The sequence below is a fragment of the Nasonia vitripennis genome, assembly GCF_009193385.2.
Source record: "Nasonia vitripennis strain AsymCx chromosome 4 unlocalized genomic scaffold, Nvit_psr_1.1 chr4_random0006, whole genome shotgun sequence".
In the NCBI taxonomy this organism is placed as follows: domain Eukaryota; kingdom Metazoa; phylum Arthropoda; class Insecta; order Hymenoptera; family Pteromalidae; genus Nasonia; species Nasonia vitripennis.
Genome location: NW_022279641.1, coordinates 330001 through 357860, shown reverse-complemented (window position 1 = coordinate 357860; position 27860 = coordinate 330001). Strand labels below are relative to the sequence as shown.

At 39.3% G+C, this 27860-nt stretch overlaps 3 protein-coding genes across 14 annotated transcripts in view; 1 reads left to right on the top strand and 2 right to left on the bottom strand.

Annotated features, from left to right (window-relative positions):
- Positions 1-139: 139 nt before the first annotated feature.
- Positions 140-10981, top strand: LOC100118443 (probable E3 ubiquitin-protein ligase HERC4). Of its 7 annotated transcripts, XM_016988463.3 has the most exons (19): positions 140-535; positions 621-940; positions 5614-5724; positions 5857-6049; positions 6120-6230; positions 6332-6730; positions 6815-6966; positions 7040-7156; positions 7224-7487; positions 7580-7707; positions 7784-7952; positions 8020-8316; positions 8400-8582; positions 8831-8917; positions 8990-9184; positions 9280-9590; positions 9671-9820; positions 9892-10231; positions 10313-10981. In XM_016988463.3, exons 1-19 carry the CDS (start codon positions 514-516, stop codon positions 10463-10465), a joined length of 3702 nt encoding a protein of 1233 aa, XP_016843952.2. In that variant the 5' UTR covers positions 140-513; the 3' UTR covers positions 10466-10981. The 7 variants fall into 7 exon arrangements, with proteins under 7 accessions (XP_016843952.2, XP_016843956.1, XP_032457864.1 ...); XM_032601973.1 differs by lacking the exons at positions 140-535; positions 621-940 and adding an exon at positions 2661-5261; XM_032601972.1 differs by lacking the exons at positions 140-535; positions 621-940 and adding an exon at positions 5255-5344.
- Positions 10970-22681, bottom strand: LOC100118405 (MICAL-like protein 1). Of its 2 annotated transcripts, XM_032601983.1 has the most exons (7): positions 22572-22681; positions 21879-22017; positions 17111-17211; positions 12677-12759; positions 11941-12270; positions 11643-11729; positions 10970-11573 (listed from the first exon to the last, which is right to left on the bottom strand). In XM_032601983.1, exons 2-7 carry the CDS (start codon positions 21998-22000, stop codon positions 11298-11300), a joined length of 999 nt encoding a protein of 332 aa, XP_032457874.1. In that variant the 5' UTR covers positions 22001-22017; positions 22572-22681; the 3' UTR covers positions 10970-11297. The 2 variants fall into 2 exon arrangements, with proteins under 2 accessions (XP_032457874.1, XP_008210222.1); XM_008212000.4 differs by lacking the exons at positions 21879-22017; positions 22572-22681 and adding an exon at positions 17338-17478.
- Positions 22682-22947: 266 nt separating this feature from the next.
- Positions 22948-27860, bottom strand: part of LOC100118369 (decaprenyl-diphosphate synthase subunit 1) — a 19158-nt gene continuing 14245 nt past the window's right edge. For 2 of the 5 annotated variants that reach the window (XM_031928343.2, XM_032601978.1), the window contains exons 5-9: positions 27810-27860; positions 26241-26330; positions 25302-25433; positions 24828-25022; positions 22954-24762 (exon numbers count right to left, since the gene is read on the bottom strand). The exon at positions 27810-27860 is cut by the window's right edge and continues 91 nt beyond it. In XM_031928343.2, the coding sequence (XP_031784203.1) occupies positions 24541-24762; positions 24828-25022; positions 25302-25433; positions 26241-26330; positions 27810-27860 (690 nt within the window). In that variant the 3' untranslated portion in view covers positions 22954-24540. Of the gene's footprint in view, positions 24763-24827; positions 25023-25301; positions 25434-26240; positions 26331-27809 lie in introns of all 5 variants that reach the window. The other 3 variants (XM_008211982.4, XM_008211980.4, XM_032601977.1) reach the window with 2 other exon arrangements.

Genomic DNA, 27860 nt, shown 5'->3' with positions numbered 1-27860 from the left:
TATATAGTCGAACGTGCGCAAGTATGAGAAAAAAGAAACAGGATTATTTGCCTTGCAAAAATTGAAGACAAGCGCAGCAAGGCATACTAATTGAACTTAAACACCTCGCGTGTATTTATGCAAATCCATAAGATATAGTTTTCCGATGCCATTGCCGCATGCGGTGTACGCCGACGAAGTTTACTGTGAATGATCAGTGTGTATTACTATACAGACAACACGGGATCTATACCTATTATATACGTATACCCTATATATCAATATAGTGCGCTGTACTTATTATAATATGTATACATTACATGCGTAAATATTTAGTGCGCGAACCTATAATGCTAATAATGATGATACATTGTATAATATAGTGAACGTTAGTGTGTATGTTTCGTGATTTTTTGAATAAAAGTGCCCCTGCTGTAACTGCCAAATCATCAAAATTAATAATAAATCGCACACACGAAATCGGCGATCGGCGATCTCTTATTAAATCCAAAGCCGCAATAATATAATATACACATGCTTCAAAACGTGCCAATAGGTGCGTGTATATTTATTTATTTATTTATTGTGTGCACAAAACTTATTGTATATTGTTTAATTAATTTAAAATTATTAATTTTTAGATGAGGTCAGTGCGGTTGCGAAGACTAGAAAAAGGAGAATGAAAAATAGGTGCTGCTGCCTTAACTGCTGCAGGATCAAAAATAAGATTAAAAATAAGATAGCCAATCTAATTTGGCAATACATTTCGTATTTAATCTTTGTACTTGAATTTCCAATAGTATCACTAAATATTGTTAAAAGCAAATTTAAATCCACACTACTCACATTTTTAAATACTTTTTCTTCATATTTAACAAAATTTAACGTTTTACATTCGGATGAAAATATTATATGTATATTATTGTCAGATATGGTTCATAGATTTGGTACTAACCTTAAGGTAAAGTATTAAAAAGTTGCTGGATGTAAAACTTTTTTTTATTAATTACTTATAATAAATACCTGTATTGTAATTTAATGCACCCTACTGAAAAATCTCAGGTGAGATCTCAGGTGAGCCAAGATCGATCTCACCAGAGATAGATTTGGCCTACGATAATTACTAACATTTCTTAAATAACTATAATTTGCAGTTACTTATAATTGAAATTTACTTTCTGGGTAGTGAAACCCTCCAAATAAGTTCAAAAATAAACATTTTAAAGCGTATTTAAGCAATAATTCTATTTTATTTTAATCACATGAGAATCTCAGGTGTGAGAAACTAAGGGAAGAATTTCAGGTGAGAATAATTTTGAAAATCCAAATACTGCAGGCTAAAACAACTCAAGACATAAAATTTATGTTTTTTGAACTTATTCAAGAGGATCATTTACTACCTAGAAGGTATAACTTTTATGAAAAACTGAATTATAATAGTTATTTGAGATATTTCAGCAACCCGTAGGGCAGAATTTTCACCTGAAATTTTTCAGTATAGGGTACCCTCTAACAACAATGGGCCATATATACCATATCAAAACGATCAATTTTTTTTGAGTGTGTCTCCGCGGCCGATATCGCGTACGCGAAATGTAATTTAGCGTGCGCGAAAACTTTGTAGCGTGTGCGAAATCAACTAACAAATTTTCCGGGAAAATTTCGCGTGCGCTAAATCTGTCGCGCACGCTAGAAAAATCAACCTTTCGCGTACGCTAGATCTTTCGCGCACGCTAGATATAAACTTTTCGGGCACGTTAGTATTTTTAAGAGCAATTCTTTCGCGTACGCTAAAGTGCTACAAATTTTCTTATAAGAAGCAAACGGAGTACTTATACATAGAGATGTTCCATTCATCCTTCATAAGTCACTCCTGTTGCTTCTTTTATATATAGGAAATGTAGAGCACTTTAGCGTACGTGAAAGAATTGCCTAAACAAGAAAAACTCTAGCATATGCGAAAATCTCTCGCTCCATCTCTCATACAAGTACTCCGTTCGCTTCTTTCAAGAAAATTTGGAGCACTTTAGCGCACGCGAAAGAATTGCTCAAAAAAAAAGTTCATTTATACCACTCTAACCTCAAAATGCAAACTTTAATTGCAATTTTCGGCGCCCGTGGTATAATATACTATTCTTATAGCGTGCGCGACAGATTTAGCGCACGCGAAATTTTCCCGGAAAATTTGTTAGTTGATTTCGCACACGCTACAAAGTTTTCGCGCACGCTAAATTACATTTCGCGTACGCGATATCGGCCGCGGAGACACACTCTTTTTTTTAACGATCCAAGGCAGTTTAATTGTACTATTTTTGTAATCTTAAATTATTTTGAGGTTAATGAAAGGTTAGGTTGGGTTCTAAATGAAAAATCCGTTGAAATAAATATATATATCTCGCAGAGAATGACAAGCGCAATCGTCTGCTATGATACCATTTAGATATATATATATATATATATATATACCTACACTGTGTGTCCGCACTGCTCACATCACACACAACCTATCCCACTTCTTTTGTATTCCTTCCATATACTTATTTTTAGACATGAAATTTTTGTTATAAAAATAGTGGTCATGCATGCCAATATTTTAAAGAATTCCAAAATTAATTAACAAAAATGTAAGTAACATTTCTGTCTACGTTTAGATACCATACATCTAAGGAAAATGTAATGTTACCATATTCAAAGCTTTTTTTTTATTTTATTATGTTTTTGCTTGTGTGTTTATTTTCTCTCAAATAAGTGATACGATATAAAAATACTTTGTTTTGCAAATAAAATGATTTATGGGTTTAATAAGAATGAAAAAAGTAAGATGATAATAGATACAATGTAACCTAAAAGTTTTCCTTTTTTATAAGATGTAATGTATGCATATATATATATATATATATATATATATATACATGTTACATGCAACGAATATAGACTTCCTATAGAAGAACGGTTCTGGGTTAAAATGGGGGGACGAAAGCTTGGGTAACAGGCCGTTAGTTCTGTTACCCAACCGCTCGGCGGCGCCACCTATGAGTTTCCTACAGCTTGGCGCGCATATGAGCACGCACAAGCAGACGATTCATCATTCATGCAGTATATTATGTAAAATATACTTTTTAACAATAATGAAAGTAAATAAATGACAAGAAAATGAATAATGAGTGTGTAAGGAGGTTTTACAAAAGTATTGGTTGCGACAACCATATTTTTCTGACTAGGAAAAAACCGCGAAAACGCAGCTCCTGTCAGTTTCCCGCTCGATCCTGCTGTGTAAACAGCGCGAAGAGAGCTTTACCGCAGTCTCTGTGTTTGTTGGTCATTGTAGTCGACAGTTTACAGATTTTTTTTGCAACAAATAGCGATAAATAATAGTAGTGAATAGGGAAGTACATCGTTCTAGTTTCGTGAGATTTTTTTGGATAGGTTTATCGTGTTTAGCGAAGAAGATTTCGTGGTCAGCATGTCGCCTCCACGTGCACTTTGTGTCTACACCGATTGTGGAACATCGAAGGCAAAAAATCCTGATTTGACCTTTCACAGATTTCCCAGTGATGAGATACGGTAAATCTGTTTATCACGAGTGTTATTAGAGTAAATAAATGTGAAAATTCAGTAATCAGAGGTTATAATAACGTCCGAAATTCATGAAAATCTTTATACATTAGTAAAAGTTTCAGATGTAGATAAATTAAAGGAAAATTGCAGAAATAAACAAATAATTTGATGATTATCAAGGTAAAAAGTCTATACAAAACATTTTTAACGAGAAATTTGGTTTTTTTGTACCAAAAATAGTGATGGTTTTGGATTTCAATTTTGCATTTATTGGTTTTTGGTTTTGATGAGCAAGTGATATTTTATTTAGATATAATTTATTCCTTCCTAGGAAGCCTTGTAATAGTGATTTTTTGAGTTTGTCTAAAAACGTGTGGGAAGTGTGTTTTGATGCATTCTGAGTCGAGAAATGGTCTTTTTGGAAAATGTCCGTACGGATGCGTGTGTGTGTCCGTTTTTACCTTTTGTCTACTCGTTTTTTTTTATAGTGATTTTTCAGTTTTGTGATTTGAGTTTTTTACGATAAAGTCATTGAAAAAGTTAAGAAAAGTAAATTGCTTAATATGTACCTGAAAGAAAATAAAATTACCTATCTTTTTACCGCGGAAAATTTTTATTATCATTCGTCGTTTTTTTATTATACACCATTTAGTTTTACGTTAAGTATGATGCATGTGACGATGACTTGTAACAATATTTTGTTTTTTTATCAGTAGTTAATACTCGTTTGTCTTTTCACGTTTTACTGAATTATTTATTGTATTTTTATCATAATAATCATTTATAATTTCTAATCATTAAACAATTGCACAGTCGGCTCGTTTTAATTAATCTTGATCTTTGCAAATATTGAGCAACATTGTATATTTATAATCTTATTCTACAACTGGGCATACACAAAGTTGTACGTGCAATTGTTTATTGATACAAATATCTATATGTTCATGTATTCTCTTATTATATTAATACTTTTTGAAAAATATTCAAGTACAACTCATCAATATAAAATCATTTGTATTTAATTGCATGCGCATAATAAATATTTTAACTCATTAATTAAATCATAGTTTGTTTTGATTTTTCATATTCTTTTCTTTTCTTTAATTAATTAAATATTTGTAAATACCTTCATTAACAGCAGTTGCATGAGTGTTGATCGATAGTTGCATGAAATGTAAATAATTTATGTGTATCATCATCGCCATTCCTACACCTATGCTTTCCTTTTATCCTATCCTTTTCCTGATGGAAGAAAACTTAGCCACCTTCCCGATTGGTTTCCATCGAATAATATTAGTTTGATTGTTTTTATTTTGATGGCTGTTTTTAATTATAAACAAACTAATATTAACTAAGAGCAAGTATCCCGATTTATTGTTTTTACGCACACTGTAGCGAAAATTAAATTTTAAGTATCACGTAATAATTAAACTATTATACACTATTACAATTTTCATAGTGCGTCACATATAATATTTATTTATTATTTACATCTACGCTGCTATTATTTAATTTTATAACATTCATGTAGCAAGGAGATTGACATTCGGCTGACTTGACGACTGCAAGCTTAAAATTTGAATGGCGCCGTGAGAGTGAGAGAGACAGCACGATAGAAATTGATGGCTGCCGCCATCTCGCGGAGCGTACCGAACTATCGCTTTCCGTCCCCTCGCCGCTATACGAACCGTTCTTCTATATGAAGTCTATATTCGTTGTTACATGTATGTATAAAATGTAATGTGCACAGCATAACCTCTATGAATTATTGTAAACATTAAAGTTTATATTTTCAAATTTTAAATAGGTACACATGCAAAAAGTTTCAAAGTAAAGTATTTACTTATTTGCAGTTGTAAATATTATACATTTTTCCAAGAGGCATTCCAAGTACAAATAGTTGATTAAGCAATGAATCTTTCTTTTTATTTCTGTAAACAATAACAATGTTCATAGGGGGTTATGTTGTTCTATTAAACAACAATAAAATTATTTTAAAAACAAATGTCAAGAAAGCATTTTTTTATGATAATTAATATACAGTTGATTAAATTTAAAAGAGTCACTTATTTATAGGATGAATCATCGCTATCTTCAAAAAAAGATCCCTCCCATCATTTGAATTTTACTTTCGCCTTCGCTGAAAATGAAAACGAAAATGAAAATGAAAATTATCAATTAAAAATGGTTAGAACCTTGTTCATAGATTTATTCCTAGTAGCTATTATTCTTTTTAATTATTTGTACTGAAAGTTTTGGTTGATTTAAAACTTTATGTTAAGAATATAAAAACTGAGCATTTACTAAAAAATCTTTTAGGCTTCTGCACCAAAAAGACTTTGTATTAAAGCTGATACATTTCACCTACCTCTAAAATTGATACCAAATGATAACAACATGTATTGCTGGGGCAGTACTGTTTATGGAGAGTTGGGTCTTGGAGGAATTGAAGATGAAAATATTTTAATGCCAAGGGAATTAGATTTCCAAAAGGCAACAGCAGTTGAACAAAGTAAGATTTCAAGGATAACAGTTTTTAAAATATTTCTTACAATAATTTGTTTACTCATGAATTTTAACAGTTGCTTGTGGAGAAACTCATACAGTTCTTATAACTAAAGATGGTGAGGTTTTTTCCTGTGGCAATAACGACTCTGGTCAGCTGGGACATGAAAAACCAACCAAAAGATTGCGTGAGTTTAATTCTAGTTTTTCAAAATGATGCCGTTATAGTATTAATTTTTTATTGTGTTATTTTATTTTCTGTAACAATAACAATAGTCATTAATTTTAGAAATGATACCTGGACTAGATGCATTTATATTCAAACAAGCAGCATGTGGTGCGTCTCATTCTGTAGCTGTCAATAATTGGGGTCAGCTTTTTTGTTGGGGCAGCAATGCTGATGGTCAGTTGGGTTTAGGTACTCCACTGACAATAGCGCATACCCCTAGAATGGTTAAGGCATTGGGTACAAGCATCGTAGTTCAAATTGCTTGTGGTAAAAAACATACGTTAGCCTTAACTAATAATGGTGAACTTTATGCTTGGGGATCAAACAGTGATGGACAACTAGGACTAGGTCAAGATGTCAAAATAGAGACAAGACCAAAACTTATTACTGGTTTAGCTACGATACCTATTGCTTTCATTGCTTGTGGTGGTTATCATAGCATTGTTGTTTCAAAATCAGGTTTGTTATTTATCTGTATGATTTATTCACGTGATATGAAAATTTTCAAATCAATAGTAATAATAAACCAAAACTTTTAATTAGGTGCTGTTTTTGGTTGGGGAAGAAATACATTTGGTCAATTGGGTATGAATGATATTTCAGACAAATATGTTCCTTGTCTCTTGAAAACTCTTCGAAATGCAAAAGTAAAGTATGTTGCTTGCGGAGAAGAATTTTCTGTTTTTCTAACAATGGTGAGTGTAATACATTAATTTTATCTCAATACTACTGAGTCTCAAATTTAGGTAAGCTTACAAATTTTTATAGGATGGTGGTGTTTTTACTTGTGGAGCTGGAATGTATGGTCAACTTGGTCATGGTGCTAATAGTAATGAAATTTTACCAAGACAAATAATTGAACTAATGGGAAGCGTTGTTACACAGGTAAGCATAAATATTACAAAGATACGCACACTTTTTACAGTTGAAACATAACGATCAAATTTTTAAGATATCTTGTGGCAAAAGGCATACTCTGGCTTTGGTTCCATCTCGAGGTAAAGTGTATGCATGGGGTTTAGGAGGTTCCGGACAACTTGGTAGTCAAACAGCTCGTAGTGTAGCAACACCTCAAATGGTACTTGGGCCTTGGAGTTCAAAAAATAGATCTTTGGCTATGGAGGTTGATTCTGCTAGTTCAACTTCTGAAGACTGTGTAGTCAAACATATTTTTAGTGGGGGTGATCATTGTTTTGCAACTGTAACACAAAAAGAGGTAATAATATTATACTTAATACATATGTATATACATGGCTAAACTCATATAATCAGCAAGAATATTTAAAAATGTATAAAATTTTTTATCAGGATAACATAGAACCCGATGACTGTCGAATTTATCTTCCTGACACTCAAATTTTATCTATAAATGAAGAACAACTGATAGCATGTCAAAAAGTTCCAGTGAACGCTTCAATTGATCACGATTTAATGATGCAAGTTTATATTATCTAACTTGTCAACTTTTCATGTTGTATAATATTAATTAAAAATTTTATTTCTTGTTTACAGGTACATAGAAACAGTATTCAAAAATCAGGCTTGTATAAATGCATCTTTTTTATTGGCCAATGAGACACATTATAATTGTTCATTCCGTCAACATGGAGTGGATTTGGAGTTTGCTGCTCGCTGTTTTGGAATGATATCTGAAATTGTCAATGCAACTATAAGCGAATTGGTAATATAATAATTAATTGTATATTTAAAAAATGTTTTTAACATTTCAATAATTTTGCTTAATTTAGATTCACACTTGCATTGCTGAATTTTTGCTTCCATCGTTATCAACATCTCCGCCGGATATAGAGTGTCTAAGAATTTACCTAATATTACCTTTATATCATGGCTTTGCTAATCCAGATAATTGCACCACGTTGCATAAGCCATTTTCGGTATCACTATTAGGTTTAAAACAGGAAGCACTAAGAGCTATTGAGATTTGGTGGACCAAAGCTCCAAAACATTATTTTGAGAGACTTGTGAGAATATATAAGTCCGTTGTTGTGTATTTTATTAATCAGCCAAATGTTAAGGAAACAAAAGTATGAATAATAATATAATAATGAAATAACGTATCCAAAGTAAATAAACACCATGAATGATTTATTTATACTTCTTTTTTTAGATCGTTTCATGGAATTCAACTCTGCAGTCAGGTTTAGATACTTTAAAATTTTTAAACAAACTCAATAATTCAGATGATGGGAAAATAGTTCCATACAATGTTTTTTATATTCGTGAACTTACTGAGTGCATTGATGTAAGAGGCGATTATTGTCGCTGGCTCTCTGAAATTAATAAAAATTCTGTGAGTATGAACATTCTTATTTGTTTGAGCTCGGTTTGAACTATAATCTGTATAGATTGACAAATAATTTCTTACAAGAAATCTAGAGAACATTTTGAAATTATTTTACAGTTTTTTTTTATTTTTCACTTTTTGTATTATAAAAAATATTAAATCGTTTACAAATATACGGTGCAGATAAATTATTTTGCACTATGATCTAGAAGATTTCGACCATTAAATAAAATTTAATTAATTTTTCTTTTCAGTACCATAAAATATATTTTTGCAACTATCCATTTTTATTCGATGCAGAGGCTAAGACAATGCTGCTGGAAACAGATCAAGCATTACAGGTATTCTTTTTTTCCAAGATGAAAATTTACTTACTTTTCAAATGAAGACCAACATTTTTTTACATTATTCAGATGCAATCAGCTATGAATGAAGCTGCAAGCAGGTCTCTGACCCACATGCTGTTGAACACATTCCATGGAATTAATCCTGACGCACGTTCGCATCGTCAGTTTGTCACTCTTACAGTCTCGCGAGAAAATATCGTAGCGGATACCTTCAGAGAACTATCAGATTATACATCAGACGATTTAAAAAAACCTTTGCGAGTAAGATGAAGCTTTTATAATTGTCCCTTGTACATTGCTTATGCATCAACAACATACAAATATAAGATCTTACGCTGTTATTTTAAATTCAAAAGGTTAAATTCCATGGAGAAGAAGCTGAAGATGCCGGGGGCGTGAAAAAGGAATTCTTCATGCTTTTGTTGAAAGAAATTTTGGATCCAAAGTATGGTATGTTTAAAGAGTACGAAGAAACTAGAACTATTTGGTTTAGCGAGGATTCCTTTGAAGACGAAACCATGTACTTTCTTATTGGCCTAATGTGTGGCCTTGCCATTTACAATTTCATCATAATAGAATTGCCGTTCCCATTAGCGCTTTACAAAAAATTGCTGAAAGAACCAGTGGGTCTTGGTGATATCAAGGATATGTCGCCCGTTCTTGCAAGGTACAACATACCCGATTTTCGCAATAAAATCAAGTTGATCAAACTTTTTCAAATTAAGTATCATTCGCTTTACTTTTTAGGAGTTTGCAAAATATTCTAGATTACGAAGAAGAAGACTTGGAGAGCGTTTTTTGTTTGAATTTCGAAGTTACGAGAGAAGTTTACGGGGAAAAAAGAATATACGAACTTATTCCAAACGGCAGTAAAACCCCGGTGACTATAAGTAACAAGTAGGCATTTTCAAAGAGTTCTCTCGTCGTTGTCCGCAGTGTACGCAATTAATCGCGAAATCTTATTTCAGAAAACAATTTGTCGACTTGTACGTTGATTATATCCTAAACAAATCGGTCAATTCTCATTTCAAAGCTTTCTACAAAGGATTTCACAAGGTATGCGGCGGACGCGTCTTGGAGCTGTTTCACAGCGATGAGCTGATGGCTGTTGTAATTGGTAATGAAGAATACGACTGGGAAGAGCTTGAGAAGAACGCTGCTTACAAAGAAGGATACACGAAAGATGACCCGTCGATCGTTCTTTTCTGGCAATGTTTTCACGATTTAACGCTTGAGCAGAAAAAGAAGTTTTTGTTATTCTTGACTGGTAGCGACAGGATTCCTCTGCAAGGCATGAAAGCTATAAAGGTAAGCCGTCGTAACAGACTTTTCCGCATCATCGCAGTAGCAGAAGCACTATCAGCGTATTGATTGTTTCGATCTTTTCAGATAACGATTCAGCCAATGTCAGATGAACGTTACTTGCCGGTGGCGCACACTTGCTTCAATCTCTTGGATCTGCCGCGATATCAGACGCGGGAAAGACTCCAGTATAAACTTTTGCAAGCCATTCAGCAGACTCAGGGCTTTTCGCTAGTCTGAAGTCTCCGTAAGCGACACACGTGCGTTTGTACAAAAAGGGTTATATATTGTCTATATGATGTGCAGCGATCGAAAATGTTTTATTAAATTTTGAATGCTCGTTTGGCACTGAGAAAGCGGTTTTTTAATCAGGGTTCGTTGATCGAACCCGTCTAGTTCTGTAAAAAAAGCCATTGAACGCTGTGTGTTCGATGATGAAGTCTCGAATCGATCATAAAGAAAACGCTCGTCGTTGTAATATATAAGGCACGACTGAACGAGATCAAGTCGCGAGAGCGCGCGTTCCCCGACGAGGCATACAAAGAAAGAAATTTGCATTTAATATATATTCAAGATTTTAGCGCTACTTTATTTTGTTGAATGTAATATTTGCTAGAGATGTTAAAGCAATACTATGTTTTGTAGAAAGGAAAAAACAAGCAAACGAAGCTTTTAATGGAGTAACACGAGTCAGCGGCTAAGAGAGGGGGCAGAAGGAGGCTTGAGAGATAATAAAATTTGATATTCTTTAATAAAGTCGAGTGTGGTGATTGTTGTTTGAGCCTTTTGTCTCCTCTTCAGTGTCAACTTTATTTAAAGCGCTAGACAAGGAACAATAAATACTTGACAGAGATGAAAAAACAATTTACAGAGAAATCGACATGGTTAATATATATAAGTACATATTATAACACAGATGGATGTCTTTGGCTTCGGAGGAGTCGTGTTCGTTAGTCGTATTGTAAAAATAAATCGAGGTCGAAGATCGCGTGTGTTAGTGTATATAAACGTGCGCGCGTGTGTGAGTGTGTTTTCTTGCTGGTCGCCCGATGCCGTTTCGCTTTCGCAGGTTTCAGTGCTGGTAGGCAGGCGTGAAGTACTGCGTGCCGGGTGGGGCCCGGTATCCCGGGTAATTGTTCGTGCTCGCGTGCTGGGCGAAGAATCCGCTATAGTCCTTGTTGGCTCGTCGGGGCCGGAAGACGGGCCCCTTGGCCAGCTCGATGCGCGCCCTGTTCTCCGCCTCCGTCTGCTCCTTGACCGAGGCCGGTGGCCACTTCTGGTCGCCGCGCATGCTGCCGCTCGTCGGGTTTATCGCCGCAGGCTGGGCCAGGTACACCGGAGCCGACTCCTGCGACAGCGATTGCGATGTTATTGGCATATCATTGGCATTATATTTATAATATCACGTGTGCAATACCTGGGAAATCGGTGGCTCCGCTCTGAGCGTTATTATCGAAGCCGGTGGCTCGACGAAGCTGCTCGGCGCTTGGCTCTGCTGCTGGCTCTGGAAAAGTTCGGCTCGTCGATGATGGTAGAAGTAGTAGCGCGATCAGCGGAAAGCCCTCGTACGATACGAGATCGGTTAATCGCTCGTAGCGCGTAACAATGAAATCGCGGTTAGTATACTGTGCACATGGTGTGAAGGCATCAGCAGCGGCGCTTCCGGAGCCCTTCGACAGGAGCTATCGGCTCGTTGGCTACCCATACTGACTTACCTCTATCTGCACCGGAATTATCGTTTCCTGACCCGGCTGTGGGCTGTTCCAGCTGCCCGGCGACGGCTTGTCGCTCCACGTGCCGAGAGTCGGGGGAGTCTGACTCGGCGACGGACTGGCGGCCTGATGGGCTTTCGGCTGTCCAGCGGTCGGAGCTATTGTCACCGGCGCCCAGGTTTTGGCCAACGTCGGCTGTATATGAAACTGCGACGGTTGTCTCAGCCCGCAGCTCGCGCGCTGCTCCTGCTGCTGCTGCTGCTGCTGCTGCGGCTGCGGCTGCGGCGTCGGGCTCTTGCTCTGGTACGTCGCGTACTCTCCCACGCCACGGGTCTGTTTCGTGTTCGAGGAAAGCACGAGATCACGTTGATTTTTATTCCACGGAAAAAAGTTCTCAGTTTTAACATTGTTATACTCCTCGCGCGTCTCTATAATATGTACTACACGTCAGTACAGCCGGCCCCCATCCGTTCAATTCTCATTCTTTTCGAAGCGAATTCTCAACTTGGACGATGAGCGAAGCCAGTTAAGTAGAACAAGTCGCGTACGATCCGTCGGCGCCTGCGACGCGGCCAAAGTGCTCTTATACAAACGAGAAAGGGCAGTTATAATCATGCGTATAATAAGTACACGTAATGCGAGTGTTCCGCGCGAAGGGCTCCGATAGGTGTGTTACACTCTTGCTCTCTACTAGGTCTAGAATAAAACTGTTAAGATAGTGGCATAGTGAAGGAAGTACCTTAGCTTGTACCGGAGCCTGCTCGACGAAGTCGATGTAGTCTCCGTCCTCTGGTGGCGGTGGCCAGGCGACTCTCTTCAGACCTGCGCGCAAGTAATATGACGTCGATGATTATAATCGTTAAAATTTTGACATTTTCATTTTCATTTTCATTTTCATGCGCGCAGTGGGATGCTACAATAAGCGCAGATTATAGATATGAGCTCTTGGCAAGCGCTCGACTACTCGATGCGCGAAGTAGCAAAGTTGGATCCGCGTCCGGAGGGATTTCGCAATGAGCATCGCGATGCTTTTCAAAAGATCCGCGCTGGCGGGAGAAAAGAACTCGAGGCATTAAATTTGTACAGGTTTACGTAGACGACGACGGGAAGCTATTTCTAGATGCGCCGCGCTCAGCTAGATCGCGCGCGCGCGCGCGCGAGAAAGAGAGAGAGAGAGAGAGAGAGAGAGAGAGAGAGACGGTTATTTGTTAATTCGACAATATTTCACTACACGGCTTAACATAGACAGGCCGCAATGTCATCACCAAGGCTCTTGTGCGTTATTCTGTCTCTCGGCCATTCATAAATTACGTACCGTTATAATCCAAAGCCCCGATCGTATTTTAGAATGTATATAAAATAAAGCGTACCATGAAAATACACATTATGTGAAATAGCAGCCGCGATTACAGTTATAGTCTTTGCGAATTTCAACAGATCGTGCATCGAGCCGAGGCAAGTTTAAACGAGTTTAAACGATACAATAAGTATATAAGCTATCACTCAACTTTTTTTAAATTTAGCGGCGATTGCGACTTTTACAAGCAGTATACGATTTTCGATATATTTATAGCCAGCTCATAGCGAATATTATTCTCGCGCAATAGTGTCATTCGAGATGCCGAAAAGTTGCAATAAAAATAGACGCTATATCGCCCAATATATGGGGGTACGATGTATAAATATGCGCGTACGGCTGGACTAATTGGCACGATGTGCGCGTTCGCGTTCAACAAAAAGCTTGCGAGGGTCAGCACACTTCGATAATCGCATGATTTATTTGGTACTGTGATAGCGTATAGGCGAAGAAAGCAGACTGCACTACCGCGCACATCGGGTCAGTATGATCGGAAAAAATCGCTCACCAAATGAGTATATATAGCTATGATTGTTCTCACGGGCGGCGCCTGCTGAACTTCTCCCGCGGTAGACTAATTGCAACTGTGCGCGCGGCGGGTATAGTCGAGCCAAGTAGCCGCTGACCAGAGATTTCGCGCGCGAATCTCGCGATTTTCGCGAAGGTCCCCTGATGCGGCTCTCTCTCTCTCTCTCTCCCCCCCCCCCCCCTCGAGTCATCTGCATAGCATGCAGAGTGTCAGATCTCTCGCGGCGGGGACGAACCGCTGCAAAAACGGGCGACGAAAAGTTCGAGTGTAAAATTTCTACATTATAATACCTACGCGCCGGCGGCCTTTGGCCATCGCACCCGAGAGCCGCCGATAACTGCGAGGATCGCGATCTGAAAATAGAAGAGTAGCGCGGCGGTGCATGTAGGTGTGCCTCGGCCGATTTCTCGCATTTTCCACGCCGATTTCACCGCGCTCGCTCTTTTCATATCACGATGTGCCTCCGATTCATTAAGCGGCGTATACGCATATGTATGTACAAGCGAGTAAAGCTTTCACCGTGACCGTGCCTCACAGCCAAATTATTTCTTCACCGATTTTACCGCATTTTCGTCGTCCTCTCTTATGAGTGCACCTGATCAATTGCATTCTTTACAGTCGATTATGCGGCAACTATTTTTCAAAAATTTGTGATGATGATTTTCCTAATCGACGAAAAATGGTTTATGATTACACATTAAGTCTTTAGCATGAGGTTTGGCCTGCGACATATCTCACGTGATTTTTCAATTTGGAGAATAAATATTTGACAGCTATATAATGATGTAGAATAAGTGTTTGGCAGACGCTTTGACTGCGTTCACGATTTTTATACCATGTTCGCGGTCTACTACACTGCAAATTTTCTTTTATATGGTGAACCTCGACTCATTGGCACTGGCATTTTTAACATGCTTTGCTTTTTAGCAAACATTTTTCGAGATGAAGTTGATCTTGCATTCTAACAGGTCGTATAAACTTCTGGCATCGAGTGGACTATCTTTGTTTTTCTATATAATAATAAGTATATCGACTCAATAGATCACGTAGCTGCATATACAAAACATTTCAGTTCTACTAAATTTTATATCCTCATAATTAACAAGAAATTCACAGGTTGATCGTGTCGCTATAGTTATTTTACTTATTCCACACATTAATACATATGAATTTTCGTCCGAACTCGCAGTTCTCTTTGTATCATACTCACACATTACTCGTATCAATTCTATATTTTATTATATTCTGATTAATTCTGTTTGCTCAACGAGTCAAGAAACCAAAATAAATAAATACTAGTGTATATCGAGTAAACAAAATTGAATCGTTCTACTTCTCGCAAGCATTTGACAACCGATGAGTAAGCCCTATCTCAATTAGTCACACACACACACACACACACACACACACACACATAACGAAACCGCGCGCCTTTTCTTCTGAAAGTAATAAACGCAGCGCTATACAAAACGAAAGTGATGTACAAATGCTACATGCCCGCGTCGTTAAAATATTTTCATTAAAGTGGTCTTTAGAGTCTAATTAGGATGAATTTCGATGCTTATCGCATAACCGCGCACCTGTGCATGGGTTTCTCAATGCGAGTTTAGAATGCGCACTCGTCGCAACTACACTATATATATATATGAAGATAAATTTAAATGCTTCGTCGAGAGGCTCATCCGATTAAGCCTATACTGTTATACTGCAATACATGTACAGTTTCAAAATTTCAAATATTGGGTAAAAGCGAGCGCGGGAAATCGGCGCGGCGCGAGTCATTTTGAATATATATATATATATATATATATATATATATATAATTAGCAATTCGAAAGGGCTACTTGCGTAGTACTTAGTTGATCGCAGATTTCGCGGCATATATACGAAAGACTGTATTTACGATTTTTGAATGCGCGAAAAGACTAAAATTAATACAGAGTCCCATATGCGCATCAAGATATTTTATAAATACACACAAGCTATACACGTTATATAGAAATAAACCGAAAACTACGCCAGGAAATACCTTGACGACTCGGGCCGATAGCTCGAAATCGTATTCAAGGATGTCACCGCGTTCGTTTCCATTCGTTTGTTGGCACTAGCCAGCCCAGCTCTCCTCAGCGGTATAATATACATCGCAGTACGTTGTTCTGAAATTTAAATACAACGCGCCCGTCGTGCATCTTGTCTTGCACACACCGAGAAACATGATAGTATAACAAAAAACAAAATTATGCTCTCCGAACAGCTGGCTCCCTCTCTTATTCTTCTTATACTCGCGCGCGGACTCTTTTAGCTTTGAGGAACTAGGTCGTATATTATAATATGCAAACGCATTGATGTATTAATCACGAGAGAAGTATCGGAGTTAAAAACAACGGTTTTTTTTCGTTTTTTTTTGACCTAAATTTAGGGACAAAAGTAGTCGTTTTCCGACCGGAGGGCGCAAAAGTACTTTTATAGCACAGTGACCTAAGTCCATTATTGTACCGTGTATAGGATCGCACGAGCGTAGCGAGTACCTCACGGTAGAATAATGGACTCTTGAGATCACGGATAGGCGTGACTTGGCGGATTTAAGCAGCTGTGCTATAAAATTGTATACGATACTCGTGTATACTAAACAGCCTATTAGTGCACGGCGTTTTATTACCAGCCTCGCTGCGCTCGGGCGCTAATACACGCCGTGCAATAAGCGGCTATTTAGCTCACACGTATCGTAATATACTATATTGCGCCCGCTACTCAAATCATTGGCAAATCTTCTAAAACACGAAAATTAGTACGTGCGTTACAAAAAATATCGAGGGTACCAAGGGCTATAAGCGGGCTTCTTGGGCTCGTACTGCAAACTCCACACTAGGCCTAAAAAAGCCCACTTTACGCCCTTGGTACAGAATATACTATTTTGTTCTAATAGTAATAATACGTCAGCAAATAAGTGGCCTCTTTATTAATCGGACCACAAATTATGGCGGGAACAATGTTTACCTGCCATGGCATAGAACGGCGTCAAACGCTGTACCCCGCTACGTTGTGGGCGTAAAGGAGGCCAATAACATTCCCGAAGTCGCCGATCCGAATTTTTGTAAATTTATTTATCGCCTTTTTACCCTTGCACGGATATGTTGATTGCATGGCGAAGCAGAAAAATTAGTTAAGCAATAAAAAGCGAAATGTCGCGCATCAGCGGGAAATAGGCCAAAACAAGTAGTAAAAGCTAATTTTCTTCAATTAATTCGCACATGAAAATGGGGTAGTAGACAGGTGTATTATTTTACCCGCTTTTCCTGCTCGTTTCCTCTCCTCCTCTTCTTCGAGCATCCTCAGGACCGCGCTGTTCTGTAAATTCGTCGGCTTTGCCAACTGTTTGAAGTCGATTCTGTAAATTACGACAACACATATGTCATTAGATGACGCGGAGAACATAATCTACTGTTGAAATCGTCAACGACGCGAGATGTTGAGCTGAAGCGTGACGACCGCAAATTGACAATATGGCCTGTACCTCTTCTCGTGAAGCATCGTCGCAGCGAATTTGACAATTATCGCGGGCTTTTACAGTTAGTACAGGCACGAACGCGCGCGACACTTTGAGCGCGAGCTTGCAAGCTTTGCGAAGCCTTTCTCTCTCTCTCTCTCTCTCTCTCTCTCTCTCTCTCTCTCTCTCTCTCCACTCAGAGGCGGCGGCAGGTTTATTTTGGCGGCGCGATGAATCGGCCCTCTGAAAATACGTCGTCGCGAAAGCCAATATATAATGCGCGTACGATGTGTCTCGCGTCGTTGAATCATTCTTCCAATTCTTGAGCGAGAGTATCGGAGAAGCTCGCTCCCGTCGCGCAGCCGCCGCTGTCTCTGGCGATGCGCGATGAGAGGGAACACTCGTTGCGATGCATGTGCGATCCTTTATTTTCATGATTTTCACGTGCACGCTAGCTCATCGATCGCGCGAGACTATTGGCAGCCGTCATCGACTGCTTTATTGCCGTTGTTGCATCCATTCATTTATATTCGAGCTGACTAATGCTCAATGCAGCTCTTCTGAATTCATCTAATGGCATACGAAGAGTAGCACATTTCAGCGTAAACATTTTAAAGGAGAATTAAAAAAATCCAAACTGTGCTAGTTTTCGCGGCAATTATAATTATGAAGAAAAATGTTTATAATATGTCCTCTGCTAATTATACATATATTGTCATTGCTTTACGTCGCACGTACAATTGCGAAAAAAAACAAAAACTTAAATTGCGCAGAACTCAAGGTGATTGTTAATTGCATCATTTAATTGTAAACATTATATGCTGAATGACCTCGGAAAGTATAAATGTAGATAAAAATGATAATAATACACATATAAACATTGATGGCGTGAGATGTCGGATGATGTGCGTATGGCTTTCTCTCTATATCACGGTTATATAATCTTTTTTATTAATCTAATTACATTTAATTATTAATAGAATTATATAACTTTAAAATCTTCGGTTCGTTTCCGCGTGTAATTATATTGCATATATATATATATAAAATCTAGAAAGTGTTCCTAAATACAATATTGCACGCGCACGTTACAGTACAACTCAGGTATAACTGTATACTCTTGTTCAAATTCCAATGTACTCCACGGCCGCGTACTTTCACTATGCGTAATGTTTATAAATCGTATTGTTTCAAGTGTTTTAATATAACGTATATGTAAGTCATAATAATTATAACTATTAAATAGGAATGTGCGTTGTTATTTTCCATATATTGCTGCATGATAATTTTGTTTTCGCAGTATAGATAGCGAATTTATTGAAATAAATCATTCTACATATTTTTACGTGTTTATGCGTAAGGTGAAAAATAAATTTAAAAACTTAAGTTATTTATGCATGCAGTAGAAACAAAAATTGTAGAGAATCAGCATAAAAATAAAGGAAGAAGATTTTGTGGCCTACGTCGCAAAGATCACAGCATATCGTCGCCCCCTACGAATAGTATGAGATTTCATTGTCTCGCGACGAAGTAGAGCTTTACATTTCAAATCTCGCCACTAAGAATAGCTTACTTCATCTTTTTTCCACGAAGACTATGAGATTTCACGTTTTTGCCACGAAGACTAAGATATTTCATTTTATTTGCCACGACGACTATTGCGTTTCGGAGGCAACATGTTAAAACAGCGAATTAATGTTACATGTTAACAGTAAATTAATCCAAGCATTTTAAAAATAAAGTCGAGGTATGTCTATAGAATTATATTTTTAATGTTGACGAATTTTCAAACATTTTTCAGTGGAAAAACAATAAAAATTTCATCTGTAAGAAAAATTTGTGTAGACAATATCAGAGATAATTTTACGCAAGATGAAGATAAGCTTCAGATATTGAAAAAAAATTTTGGATGGAAAGCCATAAAGCGCTACCAATTGCCTAAAGCTTACGAAGGAAAAATTCCTTTAAGCGAAAAAAAAGTGAAGACCTTCAGGCAATGATTGCAAGAAGGCATTTATACCTTCTCAATTCCACGATTTTTATCACGGAATTATATAAAAATAAACAAATTATTATTATAAATTATTTTTTATTATTCATTTTAACCCTTCTTTGATGATCATAGATTTTATCAGAATTTAAAATCTCTTGGTCTTCGTGTCAAAATCTAAAATCTGTTAGTCTTCGTGGCAAAAACGTGAAATCCGTTAGATTTCGCGGAAACTATTGAAATTTAATGCTCTTCGTGGCAAAGACGTAAACTCTCATGATTTTCGTGGCTAGAAATGAAATCTGGCAGCTTTCGCGGGGAATTTTGGATCTGATGTTTTTCATAGAGGGCGACTATATGTGTAAATCCAGAAAAAAACCGGACACTTCAAGGGGTCTGAGTGAACAAATTTGATATTTGAGGGCACACCTACCAGACCAACTTTTTTGGGTTCCTTAGACCACCCAGAACCCGAAAAACCTTGGGTTCCCAAAATTAAAAAATACCTATTTTTTGCCGGGCAGTTTAAATTCTCTTATGGGAATTTAACACGGGAAAAATAATCGAAAATCAGAAAATTGCCACTTTTTGTCTGGAGGCGCAATCCAAAAATGTGTTTTAATAGAATCAAAGTATTAAGAAAAAAAGAATTAATTTGAGGGTTGGTGGGTTAAAAATGGTTGCCTAGGTCAAAAGTTGTTTAAGCTTGAAAATGACAAAAAATCGCCAATTTTTCGATTTTTTACGAAAATCAGCGATTTTAGTTCTTGTCTTCTGTTTTTGATTTGAAAATTTAGATTAACATTTTCATTTTACAATCAGCTATATATATATATATATATATATATATATATATATATATATATATATATATATATATGACGCTGAAAAAGGCCAAAAAACGGCCATAATTGATAGGCATATACATAGCTGATCGTAAAATTAAAATGTTAATCCAATTTTTAAAACGAAAATAGAAGAAAAGAGCTTTAATTTGAAACCTGGATGGCTAAAATTGGCCGCTCGGATGAAAAGTTAGATAAGAATTTTAAGAATAAGAGAAAGATCGCTGGTTTTCGTAAAACATCTTACTCTTTGTGACTATTTACTATTTTCAAGCCTGAGCGGGTAAAGTTGAATCATGGCTTGTTTTCGATAATTTTATAATTTTCCCCGTGTTAAATTCCCATAAGAGAATTTAAACTGCCCGGCAAAAAAAATAGGTATTTTTTAATCTTGGGAACCCAAGGTTTTTCGGGTTCTATATAACCTAAATAGAACCAAAAAAAAGTGGTCGGGTAGGTGTGCTCCCAAATTTCAAATTTGTTCACTCAGACCCCCTGAAGTGTCTGGTTTTTTCTGGATTTGCACATATACGAATTACGGTGTGATACTGCGTGCTTACTCAATGTATTATGAATTATACCTTTCAATTTATTACATCCAGCACAACAGATAGGCGGTTGTCATTTTGTGGTGCAAAAATTATCTCGAGTTAAGCATTGTAACTTAAATAGCTATTTTTAAATTTACAGAGATTTTTGTTATCCTGGAATATTTTATAGACAAAAATATTGGTTAGTCTCTGTCGGTAATTTACGTAAATCCCTAGCATTTTCCCTAGATCTTATTTCGGCGAATTTGATTGTATGCATTTTCAGCATGGACTTTACAGCTGTTTTGCCGGTCAGAACTTTTCATATTATAATAAATATAGGTATATTATATGATGAACTTACGTCACTATATGGCTTACGCTGGTTCTGACCATATAGGAGCGCTTGAAAATTTCGAATTTTGTACGTGAAAGGGTCTTATATTTAATAATACAGGTGAAATCTAATGTAAACGTGATTTTCAAGAAAAAGTGACTCGAGTCGTTTTGCCCGTAAAGCTGCAGAGATCGATACATGATAATACGTAATAAGTACTTGTATATATAGTTATGAAATTTTTTATCTGTTATACGAAATGAAATAATAGACTTGCACATTGTACTATATGATGATACAATGTGCGAGCATTTTGCACGTGTGTGTGTGTGTGTGTGTATATATATAACTTCATTACTCATCCTTCTATGCTAACGAAAACATTTTAAATAGCTACGCCGGTGAAATTTAGGCCTCTGGATCTCTAAAGTTATTTTGAATATCCAAGACAATTTATCAGAAATTTTTATAATACGATTTTTTTTCTGATCTTAACTTTCATAATATATAGGATTCCCGAACGTTTTTTTCTTTGAAATGGTCGAACTAACGGATAATTACGCCCGTGTCAATAAGAATCAAGTTGCAAAACCTCGGATGTTATAATTATGCATGCTTGTTTGCAGCTCGCATACTTCTCGAAAGCGCAAAGTGTACGGCAATAGTGCCCATCATAGTAATACGACGTGTTCTGCATACAAAAAATGACTTTGTCCCAGATTTTTTGTAACATAATATACATATATATATATATATATATACACACACACACACACTTGTTTGTTGTGTAAAATTGCCTGGTGTGTGCTGTGATGTGTGCAGTTGGTATTAGTATATATAATTGTAGGATAGTTTTGCATTTTTACCCGACTGCTCCATTGGACAAGACTTGTGTTTGACGATCCAGCGTTTCTTGAATCGCTTGCGGCGAGTACAGATTGATCGGAGAGTTGAATTGTTTATTCACCAGCTTCGGCCCGGACATCATCTTGGAATTGTTCTCCTCTTGAGAATTGCCATAAACAACAATCGAATTAGACAATAGCGAGCGCAACAACGTCGAGTCGGCGCGCGTAACTTTCAGAGCGATCTCGAAGATAACGCGAAAAATCGCGGAGTTTTTTTTTAGTATCGAACGAGCATTGGGCAAGCGGAGTGATCCAGCGAACGCTTCTATTTTAACCAGGAAATTCCTCCGAATATATCTCGCGGCATCGCCGTTGGCTCGCGTTACGTGAAATTGGATTCTCGGCGAGCTTGGCGTAAGAATTTTCGTAAAAAGTCGAAAGTTGCGGACAGAGTTTCGCGAAACCGGCCGCCTCTCTCGAGTCACTTATCGATGAGGATATATCTAATGGGAGTGGAAAATTAACGATGCATCGTCGCAGCCTTCGGAGATTGTAAACAACACTTGGCGAGCGGCGGAGTCTCTGCAGCTCTACGATCTGTACTTGTCTACTTATTATCACGACGATTTCGTGCGACGACGAACGCGGCAGCGAGACGATGGCAAAGGGAAAAATGCAGGCTCGCCGATGTATAGAAGCTAAAGCTGTTACCTTGGCGCCAAAGCCCTGGGAGCAAAGCACTAACTCAAACTAAAAGCAAAAGCGAGGGAACCAGATTCTAACGCTCCTCTTCTTCCCTCTTCTCGCGTGTGTGCCGTCATCGCCGCCGCCGCCGCCGCCCTCCCCTCCTCTTTATTCTTCGAGATTCTACGTTATTTTTGCATCTATTTTCACTTTCGCTTGTAATTTCTCGCGCGGTTCGCTACGCGCACACGCGCACACACACACGTGCTCCATCCGCGGCCGCCGCGCTGGAGGCCATCACAATACCTATGGGAAAAACAAACAATCATGGCGGAGCAATGGGAATTTATGGAAATTTGTACGGGCACCCGTGGCGAATAATCAAAAGTACATGCGTGTTTTCTTTTAGTATTTTTGTATTAAAAAAAAAGAAGAAATTTACGTACAATGATCTTACAACGACTTGTCAAACAGAATGTCATCATTGCTTGGTACGATTACAACCCTTGATTTCGGGGAAAAGTCGATGAGTCAAGTCACCCACACCATTAAACAGAGGCTCATTAACGGCCTTTTGGTACAATGTTTATTTATACTACATGTCTAGCTAATATATGTACACGCTTTTACAACCTCGGATAGAAGAAAAAAAAGCATTCAATAATGACAGCGTATAATTTTCAAATCCGATAAAAACTCTACGACGTTTCAACTGCTCATTTCATTGAAAACCCGCAAAGACTTGTGGTCAATTTTTTCTTCTTTGTTTGTCCTTGAATTAAAAAAATAGTCGCATTTTTACCTCTCGAGTTATTTTCTTCGAAAGTACATAATGACTCTAATGATACTCTGCATTGGATAACGAATTCCTCTGTAAGTAGCTTTCTTCGTGTTTTATATACTTTAAGAGTCTTAATCGTTATTGAAAAATAGGTATATTAACAACAGGCATTACGCTTTCTTAGGTATATACATTAATTCGTGTGAAAACATAAGTTATTCCTTAACGTTAATATGTAATATTGATCATAATCCATTCATATATATGTATATAATATAATTAAGAAATAACAGCTTATATATGTATGGATTTATGACATTGTTATATTACATAATTGTTTTCGTTTGTCAACAAAATCCTTAGTCGACCACTCGGAGTTACTGATATAAAATTCCAATGGGATTTGAGGGGCACATAGGGGCACTAAGAAGAAATAAAATGATAGTAATAATAATAATAATAATAATAGAACTAAACAAATAAGAAAAACAATTTCATGGTAATCAATCCTGATTCGCGAACATGAAAATTGAAGATTCCCCGGCATTTGCAAAAACGCGGAGAAAAAGCGATAAGATTTCAGTTGATGTCGATAGCTTGAGTAATTATACTGTTTAGCAGTATGCGACGAACCTGCGAGTGGTGAGCGCGAAAATGTTAAATGTCTGCTTTTCCTTTTCGTTTTCATGCAAAATAGAATATTGATGCTAAAAAACAAAAGTTGCTCGGAGATGGCGCGCATGATCGACTGAACGTAAAACGAAAATTGTGCTCCTGTGTCAACGCGTGTACTGTTAGCGCCTTATGCTATTTCTAAATGTTATTTTGTATGTACAGTGGTGTATTGGCGCATATTACTTCTAGGCACTTTCTCCGTCGAATTTCAGCTGCTGCTTATGGTTCGTAATTTCGCTGACTTTGCTCAATGCTCCGCATTAGAATTCTCGTGAACTCAATTATCAGCCAATCATTCGTCCGATCGCGATCTTGCATAGCCAATTCCGAGTGGTTCTCTTTTGATCTAGAACGTTTTCTTCCGCAAAACACTCGCTAGGCAGCGCGAGATATAGGCCCGCTGCCGTACATACGCGCGTATACTTTCCTCGTCTTTTTCTCTTCTCCTTATCGGTCTCGCCGCGAGAATCTCAACCCACTACTTTCGAATCCGGTCAATACTGTGCCTTTTGCCGAAGCGCGTAACATGCTCGGCGCGAACTACTTGATGCGATTGATGACCAGGTCGCTGACAACCATCAAGCTCTTCTGGTAGGGACTCTCGGCCAAGGTTTGCGCCAGCCTGACGGCCTCGACGCAGTGCTTTTTCGCCAAAAATCTCGTCTGCTCCAAGCCCTGGGACTTGTGGACCAGCTCGAAGGCCTTCTCGACGTCGCCGGGCTCTTGGAAGCGACGCATTATCATGGGGTTGAGCTCGGGAAACTGTGGAAGATCGTGCGAGTGAATGGATAATCGCCTTGTAATATTATATGTACTCGTATACTCACTCTTTCGCAGGCGAAGAGCACGGGCGCCGTGGCGAGGCCCAGCTTCAAGTCGGCAGCCGTTGGCTTGCCCATCGCGTCCGAGGAGGACACGAAGTCGAGCAGATCGTCGACCAGTTGAAAAGCCAAGCCGATGTTTCTTCCGTATTGGAAAGCGAGCTCCGCGAGTCGCTCGTCCGCGCCGCCCAGCATGGCAACCTGAAATCCAGAGAAATTCGTTATTCGTTAAATAGAGGCCGAGAATCAAAGGTTACCGCAAGAGCAGGATTGCCCCTCGAGTGCGACGGCTCTCGACGGCGGACAGAGTCGGTTGAATAACTTCGCAACTCGCCGGCCGTTCGAGTAAACGAAGCACCCGGCGGCTTTTTTCCTTGCGCAAGCAAGCCAACGCATATTATGCATACACAATATGCATAATGTCCGGATTTTTCCTTATATTTTAGAAAGGATGCTAATGAATTTTTTGAGCCGACTTACCGCTTTGGCCGAATTGGCGATGAGGCTGGCCGTCTTCCTGTAGGTCTTGGTGAGATAGTGGGCGAAGCGCTCGTTCTCCGTCTCCTTGGAGCCGAGCTGCATGAACTCGCCCTGGACCAAGTCGGTGATAACCTGCGGAGCCAGTACAGTGCGCGCGTAAGAGAAAGAGCAAGTGCGCCAGATATAATTTCTACGAGTCGCGCGCGGCTGCGCGGCTTTCGCTCGTGTATCCCACCGACGCTCTCATTTATCGCTCGGCTTATTCGCAGTCGCGTATATATCGCTCGGGTCAGCTGGCAAAGCGCCTCCGCGCTCGCCAAAATCGAAGCGAGATTCCCCCGCGTGAAATTAGCATTGTCCACTTTTATAGAAAGTGAAAGGATATTCGGGCACATTCCTAAAAAGAGAAAGCCATCAGCACGCGTATACTTATTTTGTTCTCTCTCTCTCTCTCTCTCTCTCTCTCTCTCTCTCTCTCTCTCTCTCTCTCTCTCTCTCTCTTTCTCTTTCGCGACCTTGTCCGCGAGTGCATCGAGCACTCGGATCGGCCAGAGTCTTGGCGCGACGAGGATCACCTATGCAGCGCAGTATGCAGCGCAGTCCTGTCTATGCTTATTAATCTCTATCGCTTAATTTCAAACTTTCGCAGGCGCTGGATTATCTTCTTCTGAGCACTTTTCAGTTTTCAGGCTCGACATAAGCGCTAGGCAGTATAAGCGAACGGAGCGAAAAATCATAATTGCGCTCCTGTTGTCGCTCCTATTTTTAATGCGCGCTCTTATGCAACTGCCGAGCGAGGCAAAAGGTTGCATTGGGCAATCCCGCGGAGAAAAGCGCGCGGTATATAACAGGACGAACGGCCGCGATGAGTAAGGAGCGATCTTCCGAAAACGAAAACGACGACAAAGTGTGCCTCCTAGCGAGCACATAATGACAGACCTGACTCAGTGTTAAGGTGACATCGTCGTTCTGCAGGCGCGCAATCATCATCGAAGCCACAGCGAGAATGAAGTCCCCGGCCATTGTCACCTGAAAAGGAAAGATTTCTCGTGAGTATACCTACTTGGACGTTCCTCGAATCGGCTATCGCTTGAGCCTACATGAATGAAGCGGGCGCGAGTGAGAGTAGGGCTCGGCGCTATTAGCGATAACGTTTCAGCTCATACGTGCACTGGCATTATTCGAATTCGTCAACCTGTCGGCGGCGGCGCGTCTCGTTGTGTAATACGCATTCACAATGCGGTACGAGCGATGATTGTTTCTCGGTTTCTAGCCGAATTTCATTAGCTCGCGGGTAATGGGCTGATTAGAAAAAATCAGCCGTATTCGGGTGGTCCTGAGGTATGCGTTGCGAAAAGGCTGCGCCGAGAGTAAAAGTCACAGGCGATGAGTCCGCGTGTATTATAATTTATATGTATCCGATCGCGCAGCGGTTACGAAACTTTGGCAATATTACGCAATCCTGCGTATTACGGGCTGAAATTCAAATTTCTAATTCTTGCGCAGTCGCGGAGTGCGGAAAGATGATCAAGCTATTGACATAACGATTTTCTTTGTTATTTAATCTATGAAAAAGCCAGCGCCGCTCAAGGTTCTTTCCAAGTCTCCTCGGCGTGTTTGCGTGCATGCGTAAATACGGGAGGGGCCTCGCGCGGGCAAGAGGCTGTTTGCACTTGAGAGTCAGTATTCATTTTCACTGATGAGCATTGCTCTCGTTCGGCACCGCGAGCGAGAGCCTCAGCGACGTGCCAATGACGCCGTCGCGTCAACTGGCCGCGCGAGAGGGCTTACACAAGCGATTAGCGAGCTCTCCTTTCTTCGTATCATATTCACCTCGTACACGCGCACGATGTCGATAATTATTACGAGGGGGCAGGCCACAGAGCGCCTGTTTCGCCGATCGCTCGTTTCATTTCCCGCGAGTGCGCGTTTCGCTGCAATGACGGAGAGCCGGCATTTGCGTAAGTATAGACGCATAAATAGCGCTGGTCGGTAAGAGATCGCTTAGCGCCGGATTAATCGGGCCGATCTGGATTGCGCGAGAGGCGGTTCTCTTTGAGCGTTCGCGCGCGCGCGCGCGCCGAACAATAAATCGCAATTATGCGCTTTACCGTTGTATAAATCGATGGCGAAAGCCGCGGGAGAGAAGGCGCGGTGCAGGAACTGCGCATTCCGGTATAGAGCTCGCGGGAAAGAAGGCGAAAGACGTATTATGCGCACATACGCGCATGTTACATTCGGTAAACGAGTCCAGGCGGAGTGGCTATATGGAGAGCGCGACTTCCGGAAGAAAGCTATAGCGGCGGCGGCGGCGGCGGCGGCTATGGTGAATCGCATTAACCTCCTTCGTTCCCGGCGAGCGCGCGCCCAACTCGTCGATCAGCCGGCGCTCGGTAGCATAGACATATGATGCGCATCGCACGTAGGAGAGGAGCAAGTGCCGCGAGGAAAAGCTCGGCGCGTAAGCTTGCGCGCGGCGTACGCCCGTGGAATGCGGAATCGCTTCACCTTCTTCTGGCTCCAGAGCGCGTTGACGGAAGGCTTTCCTCGGCGAAAGTC

Bases quoted from the DNA above. Each gene is read 5' to 3' on its own strand.
- LOC100118405 (XM_032601983.1), bottom strand. From the start codon at position 22,000: ATGATGTCCGGGCCGAAGCTGGTGAATAAACAATTCAACTCTCCGATC. The intron at 17,212-21,878 runs GTAAAAATGCAA...CGTAATTTACAG, and splicing joins TTGTCCAATGGAGCAGTCGG to AATCGACTTCAAACAGTTGG. The intron at 12,760-17,110 runs GTAAAATAATAC...ACTTGCGCGCAG, and splicing joins GAAACGAGCAGGAAAAGCGG to GTCTGAAGAGAGTCGCCTGG.
- LOC100118443 (XM_016988463.3), top strand. From the start codon at position 514: ATGCTTCAAAACGTGCCAATAG. The intron at 6,967-7,039 runs GTGAGTGTAATA...AAATTTTTATAG, and splicing joins TTTCTGTTTTTCTAACAATG to GATGGTGGTGTTTTTACTTG. The intron at 8,583-8,830 runs GTGAGTATGAAC...TTTTCTTTTCAG, and splicing joins CTGAAATTAATAAAAATTCT to TACCATAAAATATATTTTTG.